The sequence below is a fragment of the Accipiter gentilis genome, chromosome 1 (genome assembly GCF_929443795.1).
Source record: "Accipiter gentilis chromosome 1, bAccGen1.1, whole genome shotgun sequence".
In the NCBI taxonomy this organism is placed as follows: Eukaryota; Metazoa; Chordata; class Aves; order Accipitriformes; family Accipitridae; genus Astur; species Astur gentilis.
In genome coordinates, this window is record NC_064880.1 from 38,836,531 (window position 1) to 38,848,939 (window position 12,409).

The following is a 12,409-nucleotide window of genomic DNA, read 5'->3' on the forward strand; positions in this document are numbered from 1 at the left end:
TTATACTTATAGGAATTAGAACAAATTGCATTTATAAACAGAAAAATCTGTACTAATTTAAGTGTTCCTGAAAATAAATTCTCAAGGATATTTTGTTTGGCTATGAAGCGAGTTTGAAATTCTTTTTTTTTTTTTTTTTTTTTTTTTAATCGGGGGGTGGGGGGGGCAGGGGGGGCGGATTTTTTTTAAAAAAAACCAAACAAACTTTGGGCATCAGGGCTAGCTACTGTTATTCACTGCATGTCTCTCTGAAGAGCAGATGTTTCATTGTCAGTTTGTTCTCTTTTCTAAAACTGAACTTGTCCTTCTTTAATTACTGGACACTTGAGGAGAGAAACTATTTAAAAGTAGCACTGATTTTATATTTCTTTTTTCCCAAACCATACTTGCTGCTTTTTACAGGATGGAAAAAGAAATATTACTTTTCTGCATTAGGACTGCATTCTGCACTGTGGGGAGCAAGGCCGGGGAAACAATGGGTGTAAGCATGATTGCAGAATTGAGTGGCCACCAGTTATAGTTGCTGCTACTAGTGATGTAGGATCAAGGAAAAAAGCCAAGATAATTTGTGCTGTAGATTTCTAGTGTAGTTGTTGTTGTTACTTCTTTAAAATGTAATAGAACAACTGATTATGCTTTGGAAATGTTAAATATAAAATACTGTAGTGTCTCCTGTAGCAACAGTTTTGTGACCTCACTTGCCATAGCATTTTGTCATGTGTGCCTCTCGGTGTCAAAAAATCTCTTTTCCTTCTAACCTCAGAAGTGTGAGGGTATGAGTAATAGCCTGTGATGGACAAACAGTAAGTTTTGATGAAAGACATCTACGTGAAATTTGGACTCCAGTCAAGTTTGAATTGGTGGATTAGTATTTTTCCAGCATCTTACTGTACAGTCTGTTTCAAAATATCTTACTTCCCATTTGCAAAAGTTTTAGTATTTCGGATAGCTCTAGAGAAAGCACCATATGTGTTAATGATTTCCTTTGTTGTATTTCATTATTAAAACATTAAGTGGTCCTTGAAGGCATTTTTAAAGAGTAAACTGTCATCCTGGAAAAGTTAAGAATTAATGCTAATTATTCCACTACAAAGGTTTAAAGATTGATTGACTTATTTACCCAATTGGAGGTTTGTGACATGTTGCATATTGATCACTGACTTCATATACATACTGATATCTGCTGTGCTCTGAAACAAACATAACCTCAAAGTAAGAGTAACAATGAAATAACAGCAAAATCATCCCAAATTCAATTTATAGAAAAGGCATAGGTTTTTTTACTTCCATCTATCTAATGGTGATATTTTCTTGTTATAAAATGTATAAACTTTATATAAGCTACAAGAGTATTTTGTTACTTAGTTTACATAACCCCTTAATATGTACATACGGTCCTGCTTTTAAAAAATCCAAATCCAAAACATTATTATTACTACATCAAGTGTGGTAAATCTTCTCTGTTTTTTCCTTTTAGGAAGTAAATGCACTTGAATGTGAGATTCAGTTGCTGAAAAATCTGCTGCATGAAAGAATTGTTCAATATTATGGCTTCTTGAGAGATCCACCAGAAAGAACTCTCTCTATATTCATGGAATATATGCCTGGGGTAAGCAAGAGACCCAGTCCACTTCAACCAGCTTTTCTATGCAATATGATGAGCACCCAAGTGGACAGCTTTTGCGGAAGTGTGCACAGATACTAAAGAAATGTCCAAGTTAAAAACAGTACCACTGACAAGTGCTTACAGCAGCCTCTCTTCTCCATTGCTTGTTCGGGTTTTCAGAATTACAGTGGTTTGTACAAAAGTACTTTGCATTCCATTCTGGCAATGTCTTTGAAAAGACAGTATTATCATTAGTAAACTCTTGAATCGTCCTGAATTTTAATGTTTCTTTTTGCCACACTTCAGCTTGTCAGCTTGCATAGTCACCATCACAACCACTCAATTATTTCAGGAAAACAAGAAGTAGCTAAGATGGGTGTGGGAATAAGTGCACACAGAAAATCTTGGTGCTTGTTTTTTGTGTGGCACCTAGGTACATGCTGAACTGTTCTTCTACTGTTTTGTTAAGAAGTATGATAAGGTCAGAAAAATGTGGATTTTCATTTTTCTCACCAAGTGGGGTCAGCAGAACAAAGTAAAACGTGCTTGTATAAAAACATAGGCTCTGTATATCTGAATAGTTACAGGATTCTACTTTACTGTGAGACTCCACAGAAGAAAAGCGGTGTATGGGTGTGTTTTTGTTGTTGGTGGTGGTTTTTTTGTTTGTCTCTTTGGTTTTTTTAGGCGAGTTCTGGGCTTTGTTTTGGGGGGCTTCTTGAATTTTTCTGAGATTTGGCGGACAGTGTCACAGACGTAATCTTAGCAGTTTGTGTGACAAAGCCAAGTTATACAAAAATAGTTAGAAAATGATAAAATTTTGATTTAATGTTATTTTAAGCCAAGACTTGTTTACCTCTTAATTTTTACATAAAGCACCATCCTCCAGCATGTGGTGGTTTTTTTCTTGACAACCTTTTTTTTTATTGAGTATAAACTAACCAGGGTAAATGGCATGTGTCTTGTCCAATTTGAGTCTGAGACTGATGTTTGAGTGAAAGTACTGCTGTTCTTTTTTTGTACGTGACACTGGAAGTATTCAGCTGCTTGACAGTTTTAGAGTTAATAGCTTAACATTTCAGTATATGACTTCTCTGTCCAGCCTTTCTTTTGTCAAAGTTTTTATTTTTCTCAGTGGAAGTAAAACTATATCTGTGCTTTTAAGTTGATCTAGAGAAGTATTGCAACTTTAAATGTCTACATTTCAGGCATAAATTTCATTGAAATTCAACTGTAGTATTAGCCCACTTGTGATTCTAGAAATGCTAGTGTTTTATACTTCATGTTTGCCATAGGGTTCCATCAAAGACCAATTGAAATCATATGGAGCACTCACAGAAAATGTGACTCGTAAATATACGCGGCAGATTTTGGAAGGAGTTCACTATTTGCACAGTAATATGATTGTCCATCGAGATATTAAAGGTAATGGTAGTTCTGTGCACAGTTCAGTGCTCTTTACTACAGATTCTTTTCCAGTCTTGTGTGAAGTGCTAAAGTGTAATTAAGTCTAAAATGCCAAAATACTGACTTAAAATCAATGAAATTGCTTTCCCTCATTTATTCTTGTTACTGTTGTAACCTGAGGGGGGAAAAATAAGCATCTTTGTGATGTTCTAGCAGACTTCTGAAAATGTTTCCATAGTCTGTCTCTAAAACAATCATGATAAATTTCTTTCTGATTTTATTTTAGTATTAATAGCTTTGAATATATCAAAGGATGATGTCATTATAAATAGATAGAATGTGCAGAGGAAAGCATCATGACTCAAAAGTTTATTTTTACAGAGTTTTGTTTCATCAATTATATGGAAATTACCCAGCACTTCACTAGTACAAGAAATGACTGGCAGAGGTGACTTGCCTGATCAAATGACTCAGAATTCTTTGATTTTACTGCCAGGAAACTTGAGGAAACAGACATACTTACTTTTTGCAGATAGATACAGCTGAATTGCAAGTGCTGCATAAGCAAGTTATGAATATGTAGTAAGATGGTGATGTGCAAAATAGGTGTGTTGAACACAATGCTGTTGTATTCCCTAAAATGTTTACAATTTTCCTGTTGCTTTGTATTGATAGTGTTTTGTTCCAAAAAAGGTTGAGATATCGCGGTCAATTTGTACATGCTTATGCAGATAAGTGTTTTGAACAAATTTGTAACACAGTTTGAGATATTGCTTTAATATTCTATGAAGGGGTTTTCAGTCATGGGGAAACTTCTTTCTCATTTCTTTTATTTGCTTGTATGGCATATTCCTTATTTTGTTAGGAAGGCTTTACAAAGGGACTGGCACTTTCTGGAGAAGGCCTAGGATGCAAACCAGTGTGTACAGTTCGTTATTTTCTGAACCTTGGAATAGCGTAATAGGAATGAGCAGAGAAAGTAAATTCTCTGACTTGAAATACTAGGCTGATCTTGCATGGTATCACTGAATCCAAACTCCACACCAAAATGTTAATGAGCCTTTCATGAATGTAATGCTGTATTCCCTTCCTTCCAGGAGCAAATATTCTGCGAGATTCAGCAGGCAATGTGAAACTTGGTGACTTTGGTGCCAGCAAACGACTGCAGACCATCTGTCTCTCTGGTACAGGAATGAAGTCTGTCACAGGAACTCCATACTGGATGAGTCCAGAAGTTATTAGTGGAGAAGGGTATGGCAGAAAAGCAGACATCTGGTATGTTAAAAAAACCTTCTCTACCAAAAGGTTTCATTTCAGAATGGGCTGTTTTTCGACAGTGTAGGTATTTGTTATCTGAAATTGGAGTGTTTCATTCTGGGGTTTAAGCTGAAGAAGGTGGCAAGCGTGAGCACTTACAGTCACGTTTGGAGATTGTAACGCTGAAATTTGGGAATTTTTCATTTGGCAATTCCTCAGCCCATCAATTTAGTGTACATAAGAGAATCTTCTGAACTGACCTTGCATGAAGTGAGGATTATCAGACTGTTTGTAAATGCTGGAGAGTTACTGGGTGAAAGCAACATGTGAAGCTTTGAAGCATCAGTAAAGGCAATGTCCTGTAATGAAATTTTACCACTGAAATACCTTTGATGCAAGGCAGAAAATGAAACACTGGTCCTTTAAAAGATGAGCACATAAGAATGAATTAACGAGATGTAAATGGGAGGTATGAAAAATAATTTGGTTAAGTTGTTATTAAATATTTAAGAATTAAGATGGAAAGGTAACTTTCAAAAATGAATGTTTGTGATACATTGTGTAATAAGACATAGTCTAACATAGCTCCAGCCCAATGGACAGATGATTTTAGCGATTAGATTCCTTGCACCACAGGTGATCTGTGAACACCCAGAATAATGGGTAGGCAACAGTAGATATGCAGGAGTAGTAACACTTTGTGTGTTTAAAAAGGAACCACATTATATCCAATCAATTGCAGTACTCTTAATTTCAGGGAATGACAGGGAAATTAATTTAGCCTACTTCAGATCACTTAGTAAATATTCTGCTATACTTGAATAGTAGGACAGCCTTATAGATTTCAGGCAGTTGACTTGTTCAACTTTGAAGAATTTGTACCAAGGCTAATACATGGTTTTTTGATGGAGAAAATCCTGGTTAAGAAAAAAATATTGAAGTTGGACTTCTGTCATTCAGTAAATCCTTGTTGTGTAAAGAAGTGTACCTCTGTCTAACCATAAAACTTCTTGCATGCATCTTGAAAAACCATAAAACTTCCTGAAAACTGGGAAATTATTCCAGCCTATCCATTTCACAGTATCATTTGCTTGTTACTGGAAGAAGCTGATCTTGCAGGACTTGAGGAACAAAGTTTTTTCCGGCCACACGCATGCCTTTCTGCCTTCCTAAATCCTTTAAACATAGGCTTGTATATAAAGATTGTTTAGGATCTTAAAATTTTGTTTGGCAATCTAAGTATATTTTTAGTATCCTTAACGAAAAAAAGGATACTACTGAGGTATGGTTTTAAACTTTTTAACTTCCATGTCATGTTTGTGCATTATACATTGGCGATAATTTGTGCATTTCTTATGAGCTAGCAATATATGTAGTATACTCAAAGCATTCCTGTTGCTTTGTATTTCCATTAGGCCTTAATGAGCAAGAAATCTTTCAAGTGCATTCAAGTTCTGCAGGCATCTGAAGAGCTGGGGTACAAGGGCTGCACAGCATTTGTAGCCTGCATCAGCCTGCTGAGCACTGATTAGTGGCAGTACCATAACGCAGTTGGTATCTGAGAAATACCTAGAGAAATACCTAACTGTCTCTTCACTGAGGTTGTAGCTTTTGGCTCAGTGAAGTAATCAAGTGAAGATGTAGGTAGTGATTTATGTAACTTGGAGATAGTGTAGAGCTGTACGTGCGATTTTTGTGAACACCTATTTCCATTGAAGTTGCTCCGTAGAGTTAAGTGGACACTACTTATATGTGGTATTTTAGTAGCTCTCTGCTATTTCTTGTTTTCTTAGAAGGGCATGACTCTGTTGTAACCTGCTGTTTCACTTCTGCCTCTGTTTCAGGAGCGTAGGTTGTACAGTGGTAGAAATGCTCACTGAGAAGCCCCCGTGGGCAGAGTTCGAAGCCATGGCTGCCATCTTTAAAATTGCCACTCAGCCAACCAACCCCCAGCTACCACCTCATGTCTCCGACCATGCTCGGGATTTCTTGAAACGGATTTTTATCGAGGCCAAGCTGCGACCGTTTGCAGATGAACTGCTAAGACACACGTTTGCACACTATCACTAACAGCCTGCCTCAACTCAGCTTGCATCTACTGCATTTATTTTCTATTTGACTGCACTTTTATTTTTATTTTTTACAAAAAAAGGAAAAAAAAAGACAAGAGAGAATATTCTCTTGATTCTTTGTTTCACTTAGATTGTAAACAATCTAAATTTTGTATCTAAAATGAGAATCTTCTCTCCCCTGCTCCCACCAGGACTAGAACTTTTTGTTTCTATAATGTACTGATGTGGTTCATGTAGATAAAGCACTTTAGTACATATTTGTTCCTTATTTAAAGGGGGAAAAAAAAAAAAAAGACAAATGCTTGGACAGTCAGGAACTGTGTGACCTTTTTCTGACACCACTGACTGACTCAGGGTGCAGGGAAAAATAGACATGCAGCTAAAGGACAAGAAGGTTACTTCTCTGTGATTCTTCTTTATATTGTAGGTACTTGTGGCAGAGTGTTCTAAGTTCTTACTGTATTTTAGCATTTTAATCAGTTTCTGGATTTTACAGTTTAAGCTGGAACATGCAGTTCTGAGAATTAATGATAAAGCTGGAAGAACTTGGCACTCTTTGTACAGCACTGTGTCTAACCAGTACTTCTATGTGACCAAAAGAAAATAACAAAAAAAGAACTCAACACTGATGTACTAGTTAGAGGTTTTGGTGTAGAACTAGTGTATTATCTTAATAGGAAAATAATTACAGGTAAACAGATTATGGACCCAGACTCCTAGGAACTACTATACTGCAAGGGGAAAATTTCCATAATAGACCAGGGTCAGCTGTTGGATGTAAATAGTTAGGAGAATGCCTCCTGCTGTATCTGCCAAAGAGAACCTGTGTTGCATAAGCTGGGAGGGAGATGGTTATCTTAGATCAGAAAAAAAAAAGTGATGTTCAGAGTCAGTTCTCCTCCACAATCCCACGAGTGGCTGAGGGGGAAAGGGAGTGACTAATCCTTGTGCAGTATATGAGTTACTTAATTCAGAATGAGTTATAAGAAATAAAGTTTTCAAAGCTGTTGAGGGGCACTAGGATAGAATGTATATCAACATCAAGTGCCTGAATAATACAAAATTACTCCCATTATGCACTAAAAAAAAATTTAGTAACACAGTTCAGTCATCTAGGATGCGTTGAAAATTCCTGAAATAATGTTAAACATCTTTTAATGCCAGGAATAAGTCACTGAGAAAGATAAGACTCCAGTTATATTTTTAATAAGGTAGCAATGATGAATCCACATGAACAAGGAGGCACAGCACAAAAGATTGTATGAACAGGCCAAAAGTGCAATGAGAGCCAGCAATTAAATAACATAAGCATGATTACTCCAGCCTGATAATCCAGATGATTGGTGTTTGTCAGATTACCAACTGTTATAAAAAGTACGTGAATCACTTTTTCCATTTCTGAAAGAGTATAATAAAAGTGCAAAAGTAAAACTCTGAAATACTGCTTCTCAATTGAAAGTTCAGGTACTGATCAGGTGTAGTGAATAACTGACTTTTCACAACAGAGAAGTCAAACTCTCATATTTTTGTAGAAGAACACAACATAATATAAAAGGTCATTTGGAAATAAACTATTGGACTACAGAACTGAAATAATGTATACTGTTTTGGATGATTCATTGCTTGCTTTTGTTGTTTTGTAAAGGCAGAATGGGCTGGTACTGTGAACCTTGTCCACTCTGACAAGGCTCTACCTGTTTTGTATCTTCAGACAACTATCAGAATTATGAAGTGCGTGGAGATAGAAAAATAAGCTTACCCATTCCCATGGTAGTTCACTCATGAGATTTTTTAATTTATTCTGCTAACTTCCAAATTTTGTACCAGAGCATAAACAGGAGTATGGATCTATCTTAATCACTTTACCTGTAGTGGAGTAAGAACAATTTTTTTTTTTTCCTTCGGTTTATGTGAATATTTTACACAGCCTATAATTTTCTCAGTCAGGGTACACAACTGTGCAAGGTTTTCTGAGCATGGGAAGAACTAGTCAGACCAGAGAAAGTTTAGAAGGCTGAAAAGAAAGTTCAGCTTGTATTGACTTTTTTTTTTGCTTGTCTGTCCCTAGATAAAAGCTATGAAAGCAGCCTTTAAGAAGAATTAGTATGTACTCTGCTGTAAAGGACCTTTGCTTTATAAGCAAAATTTATTGACAGCAGGGATGGGAAGTTTAATGTAGAGCCTAATAGTTTATGTAGGTAATTTAAAGATCATATAATTGAAATGATTGATTTCAAACAGATTAAGAAGGTACCAAAACCAAGGTGAAAATGTATATAAAAATCAGTACTGGACAGTGATATCTGAAAAGGTAAGGAAATTTTATATTACCAAAAAAGGACATTAAAGGGAAAATGTAACCAGGTTTATCTGTAGCATTCATAACATTTAAATATACTATTCTAAAACAAAACTGCACACTCTGAAGCTTGAAAACTTTCAGAATCTAGTTTTCTTATAATTATGTGTCCTTTTTGTGAAACAGTGCTGGCTCATGTATATTGCAATATCACCTCCTCATTGTGATTTTTAATTACTGAATAATAGATTTTGCTGCTTTTGTGCCTTTTCTAAAAAACAGCATTCAGTCATGACAACGGTAAGCATTTTGGAGCCAGGAACAAAAGAATTTGCAGAACGCATTTTCCTTAATTTCTTTGACATAACAGAAAGCTGCCAACATAAAGACAGTGCTTCTTAAATGAAGATGACATTTGCCAGTTCCAGTGATTCTAGTAAAATCTTATTAATTTAACCAAGATTAGGCTTGAGCTTTTTTTTTTTTTAACCCTATGGAGAATTTGTCTACTGGCCTAAGCAACTTACAGTAAATTAGATGGTTATTAACATAAGTGTTTTGAGTTAGAAATAATTATGAAGCTAAATCAAACTTTTACAAAAGGTTAGCTAATATATGTCCTCTATTGGGGTAATGTAGTAAAACAAGCTGCATTAAATAACATAGTACCTCTGTATACATATACAACATCTGTTAAACACTTAACATTGACTACTGGCGTGATAACAAACCCTTGTTCTAGACTTTGAGCGGGCACATGGAATTGCATGCTTAAAACTCTATTGGAGGAAGGCTGCAGAGCCAAGATCCCTGCTCACCACTTGTACTATCTTACTAACAAAGATACCAGCATTTTAGAATCATGAATTATTCTTAATTGTTGAATCCAATTACTAGAAAATGCCATTGAAAACAATACTGTTGCAGGGTTGTTTTGCTTTTCTGTAAATGCCATGATGAAGCCATGCTCTCAAAAAAACAAGGATCAAGGTTCACAGTGAGTATGCGTATTTTCAAAGGACTCACTTATCTGCTAATGAATTTTGTCATTCTGTTTGTTGCATGTATTAACATTAATGGTGTGACTTAACAGTCCTGCTCAAGTGCGACTGAAAGTTTCAATCGTGTTAAAGTTGTTTTTTTTTAATTTGGGTGATAGAAATATTCATGCAAGGACTTAAAAAGGTATGGATCTAATAACTGCAAAGTTAAATCTGCATAGGCTTTTTTTCTTGACAGTTTAAATAGTCTTAAAATTTTAACTTGATTTCCAATTTGATTTGTAGCCAAACAGTCCTTTCAGTACTATAAAATGAAAAGTTACTTGGGTTTTTTTAGCTAGTGCCTTTTTATCTGTATGCCTTAATTTTGTTTGTATTTGAACACCATGTTGAAATATGTCATGCAATTCCATGTCACCAAAACAATCTTAGAATGTTTTTTTTTCCAAAGTGTCCAAAACAGAATTCGTCTAACTGCACTGAAAAGTATACTTTAGTTATAATCTGCTGCAGACATTTAAATTGAGAATTTTAAAAGGTGCTTTTTGGAGCACTTCCTGAAGGCTTCGTGTGCTAATAGAGGTTTTGTATTTGCGTTTTGGAGATGGTACACTGATGTGCATACCAAGAAAAGGACTTTTCTGCACTCACAGAAGTACTGTTAAGAGTTGAGATTTAGCTTCCTAGCTGTGGGTACTGGACTCTGGGTTTGCTGTAGAGACTGCAGCAGAGTTCTTCATGGACTTGAAGTTGCAGTTGGTGCACTCATAAATGTGGTACTGTATTAAAAGCTGTTTACTTTCAACACACAGGAATATGATGTGTCTAAGCAAATCAACAGATATCTCAGTGAAGCTAACATCGTGCCCATGAAATTTTTTCCTGTGCCTTTTGGATAATCTTAATCCTGCCGTTGTCTTGACTGAAAGCCTTGTAGCACCTGTAGGTACAGCGCAGTACAGCAAGCCATTCTTTCGGACAACTTGGAGCGATGTCTAACTGTAGCTTCAGAGACTTGAGCAAATTAGTCAGATCTACAGTTATTTATAACCAATTTCTTACTTTTTTTAATCCTGAAAGTCTTTGTCACACCTATAGAAAAGCATAATTTGTGTGCTTGAATGTTAGTCCCTATGGTGTTTCTGGAGAAGCAGAAGTATTACCGCCAGTATAATTTCTTCTTGCTGGTAACTTCCTGTGTGGTGTTAATGCCAAGTCTGCAGTGTAAAACCACGTACAATTACCAAAGCTTTTCTATCCCCATATACATATAGCCGAAAGTGATGTTTCATGGATTAGTACTGTTACTTATAGAAACATATGTATCCATCAGTAAGCTATTGCTAACTGAGTAAAGCAGGTACTAGTAAACAAGTGATAGACACTGCCCATGTTTAAGAGATTTGGGTGTTTATAGTTGTTGTTTTGACGTGCAAAATTCATGCCAGCATTAAAATGAAGAGTTTGCTTTTTAAAACTCTTTTCTACCCTAATCTTATTACTGTCATTCTAAAAGTAATGCGTAAGCTTGGTGACTAAACCGGGTGACTTTTATAGCCAGGTTTGAGTTTTGGGACATTTAAGGAACACCATGAAGATGTGTAGATTTGTGACCTGAACCGCTCTGCGCCATGGTGAGAGCATTTCCAAGCTGCTGGGAAGCAGTCCGCTTGACGTGACAGCCTAAACGTCACCCACAGCAACAGGGGTGTCGATGCTGCCTTCGGGAGGAGCCACAAATGCACGCCAAGGGGGGCAGGCAGAATTGCTGCCAGCCCGGGGTTTCTGGATCAAAATCCTTGGTCAGAAACAAAGGAGCTCCTTTCTCTTCTTATTTCCCCCAGCTGGCCTGCACCGTTTCTTTTTCCTTCTAGCTGGCATAACTTAAAAACTGCACGGGTGGTGGCCACTGATAGCTCCCGGAGGGGGTGCGAGTTCATGTACAGCTTTATACCAGGGCCCTGTCACTTGAACCCAGGACGCTGCAGCTCCCTGCTGGCTGGAGCAACCCTTGGGTTTTCTCTAGCAATATATATATATATATATATATATATATATATACACGTACGTATTGGAGGGGTAGACGGGATGGAGGAAACGAAATTTCTCGCGTTTCAAAGCACCGATGCTAGCAGTCATGCTTTGGCTAGGTCTTAATGCTCATAAACGTATTTTAAAGGGAGAGGAACTGGATTAAGACGTATTAAAATTGTAACCCATGGTTCAGCCCTTAACGTTGGGTCCACCGATGAGGTTTGGAGGTCAGGGTCTGCTGTCGAGAGAGAAGGAAAAAGATACTCTTAACTCCAGAGTGGATACTCATGGGAAATATTTCACAGGTTTTTCACGTCTTTTACCCCAGAACTAGACGATCCTTTTCCCCAGAGGTTATGTAACATGGATTTAAAAACAAGGATTGCGTTTTCTTTTCTGAACAGGCATTAGATTGTTGGTTCCCTAGTGTTTGTCTCTCGTTAATACCAGTAAAAAAGGTGGTGTCATCCTAAAATTGGAACGGTTTATTAAAGCATGGCGTCTGTCATCTCAGACCTCGCAGGAGTCATATAATGGAATATCACTGTAAATACATGGAGGAGGCTTAGATGAATTGGAACGTAGGCTTTTAGTTTTCATGAAGCTATGAATAAAAATTTGTAAATTTACTCTTGATCTAATGTACATTTTTATGTAGCCATTAAATTCTCTATTTAATCTATCAGTTTCTCACTGTAAATGTTTTTACTCTCAGTTGAATGCTGGGCACAGT

General features: G+C 36.6%; 1 protein-coding gene across 4 annotated transcripts in view; it reads left to right on the top strand.

The window, feature by feature from the left end:
• Window positions 1-6,641, top strand: part of MAP3K2 (mitogen-activated protein kinase kinase kinase 2) — a 51,001-nt gene extending 44,360 nt beyond the window's left edge. For 3 of the 4 annotated variants that reach the window (XM_049798974.1, XM_049798994.1, XM_049798982.1), the window contains exons 14-17: window positions 1,478-1,609; window positions 2,902-3,031; window positions 4,111-4,288; window positions 6,115-6,641. In XM_049798974.1, the coding sequence (XP_049654931.1) occupies window positions 1,478-1,609; window positions 2,902-3,031; window positions 4,111-4,288; window positions 6,115-6,340 (666 nt within the window). In that variant the 3' untranslated portion in view covers window positions 6,341-6,641. Of the gene's footprint in view, window positions 1-1,477; window positions 1,610-2,901; window positions 3,032-4,110; window positions 4,289-5,685; window positions 6,090-6,114 lie in introns of those variants that run through there. The other variant, XM_049799003.1, reaches the window with a different exon arrangement.
• Window positions 6,642-12,409: the final 5,768 nt, after the last annotated feature.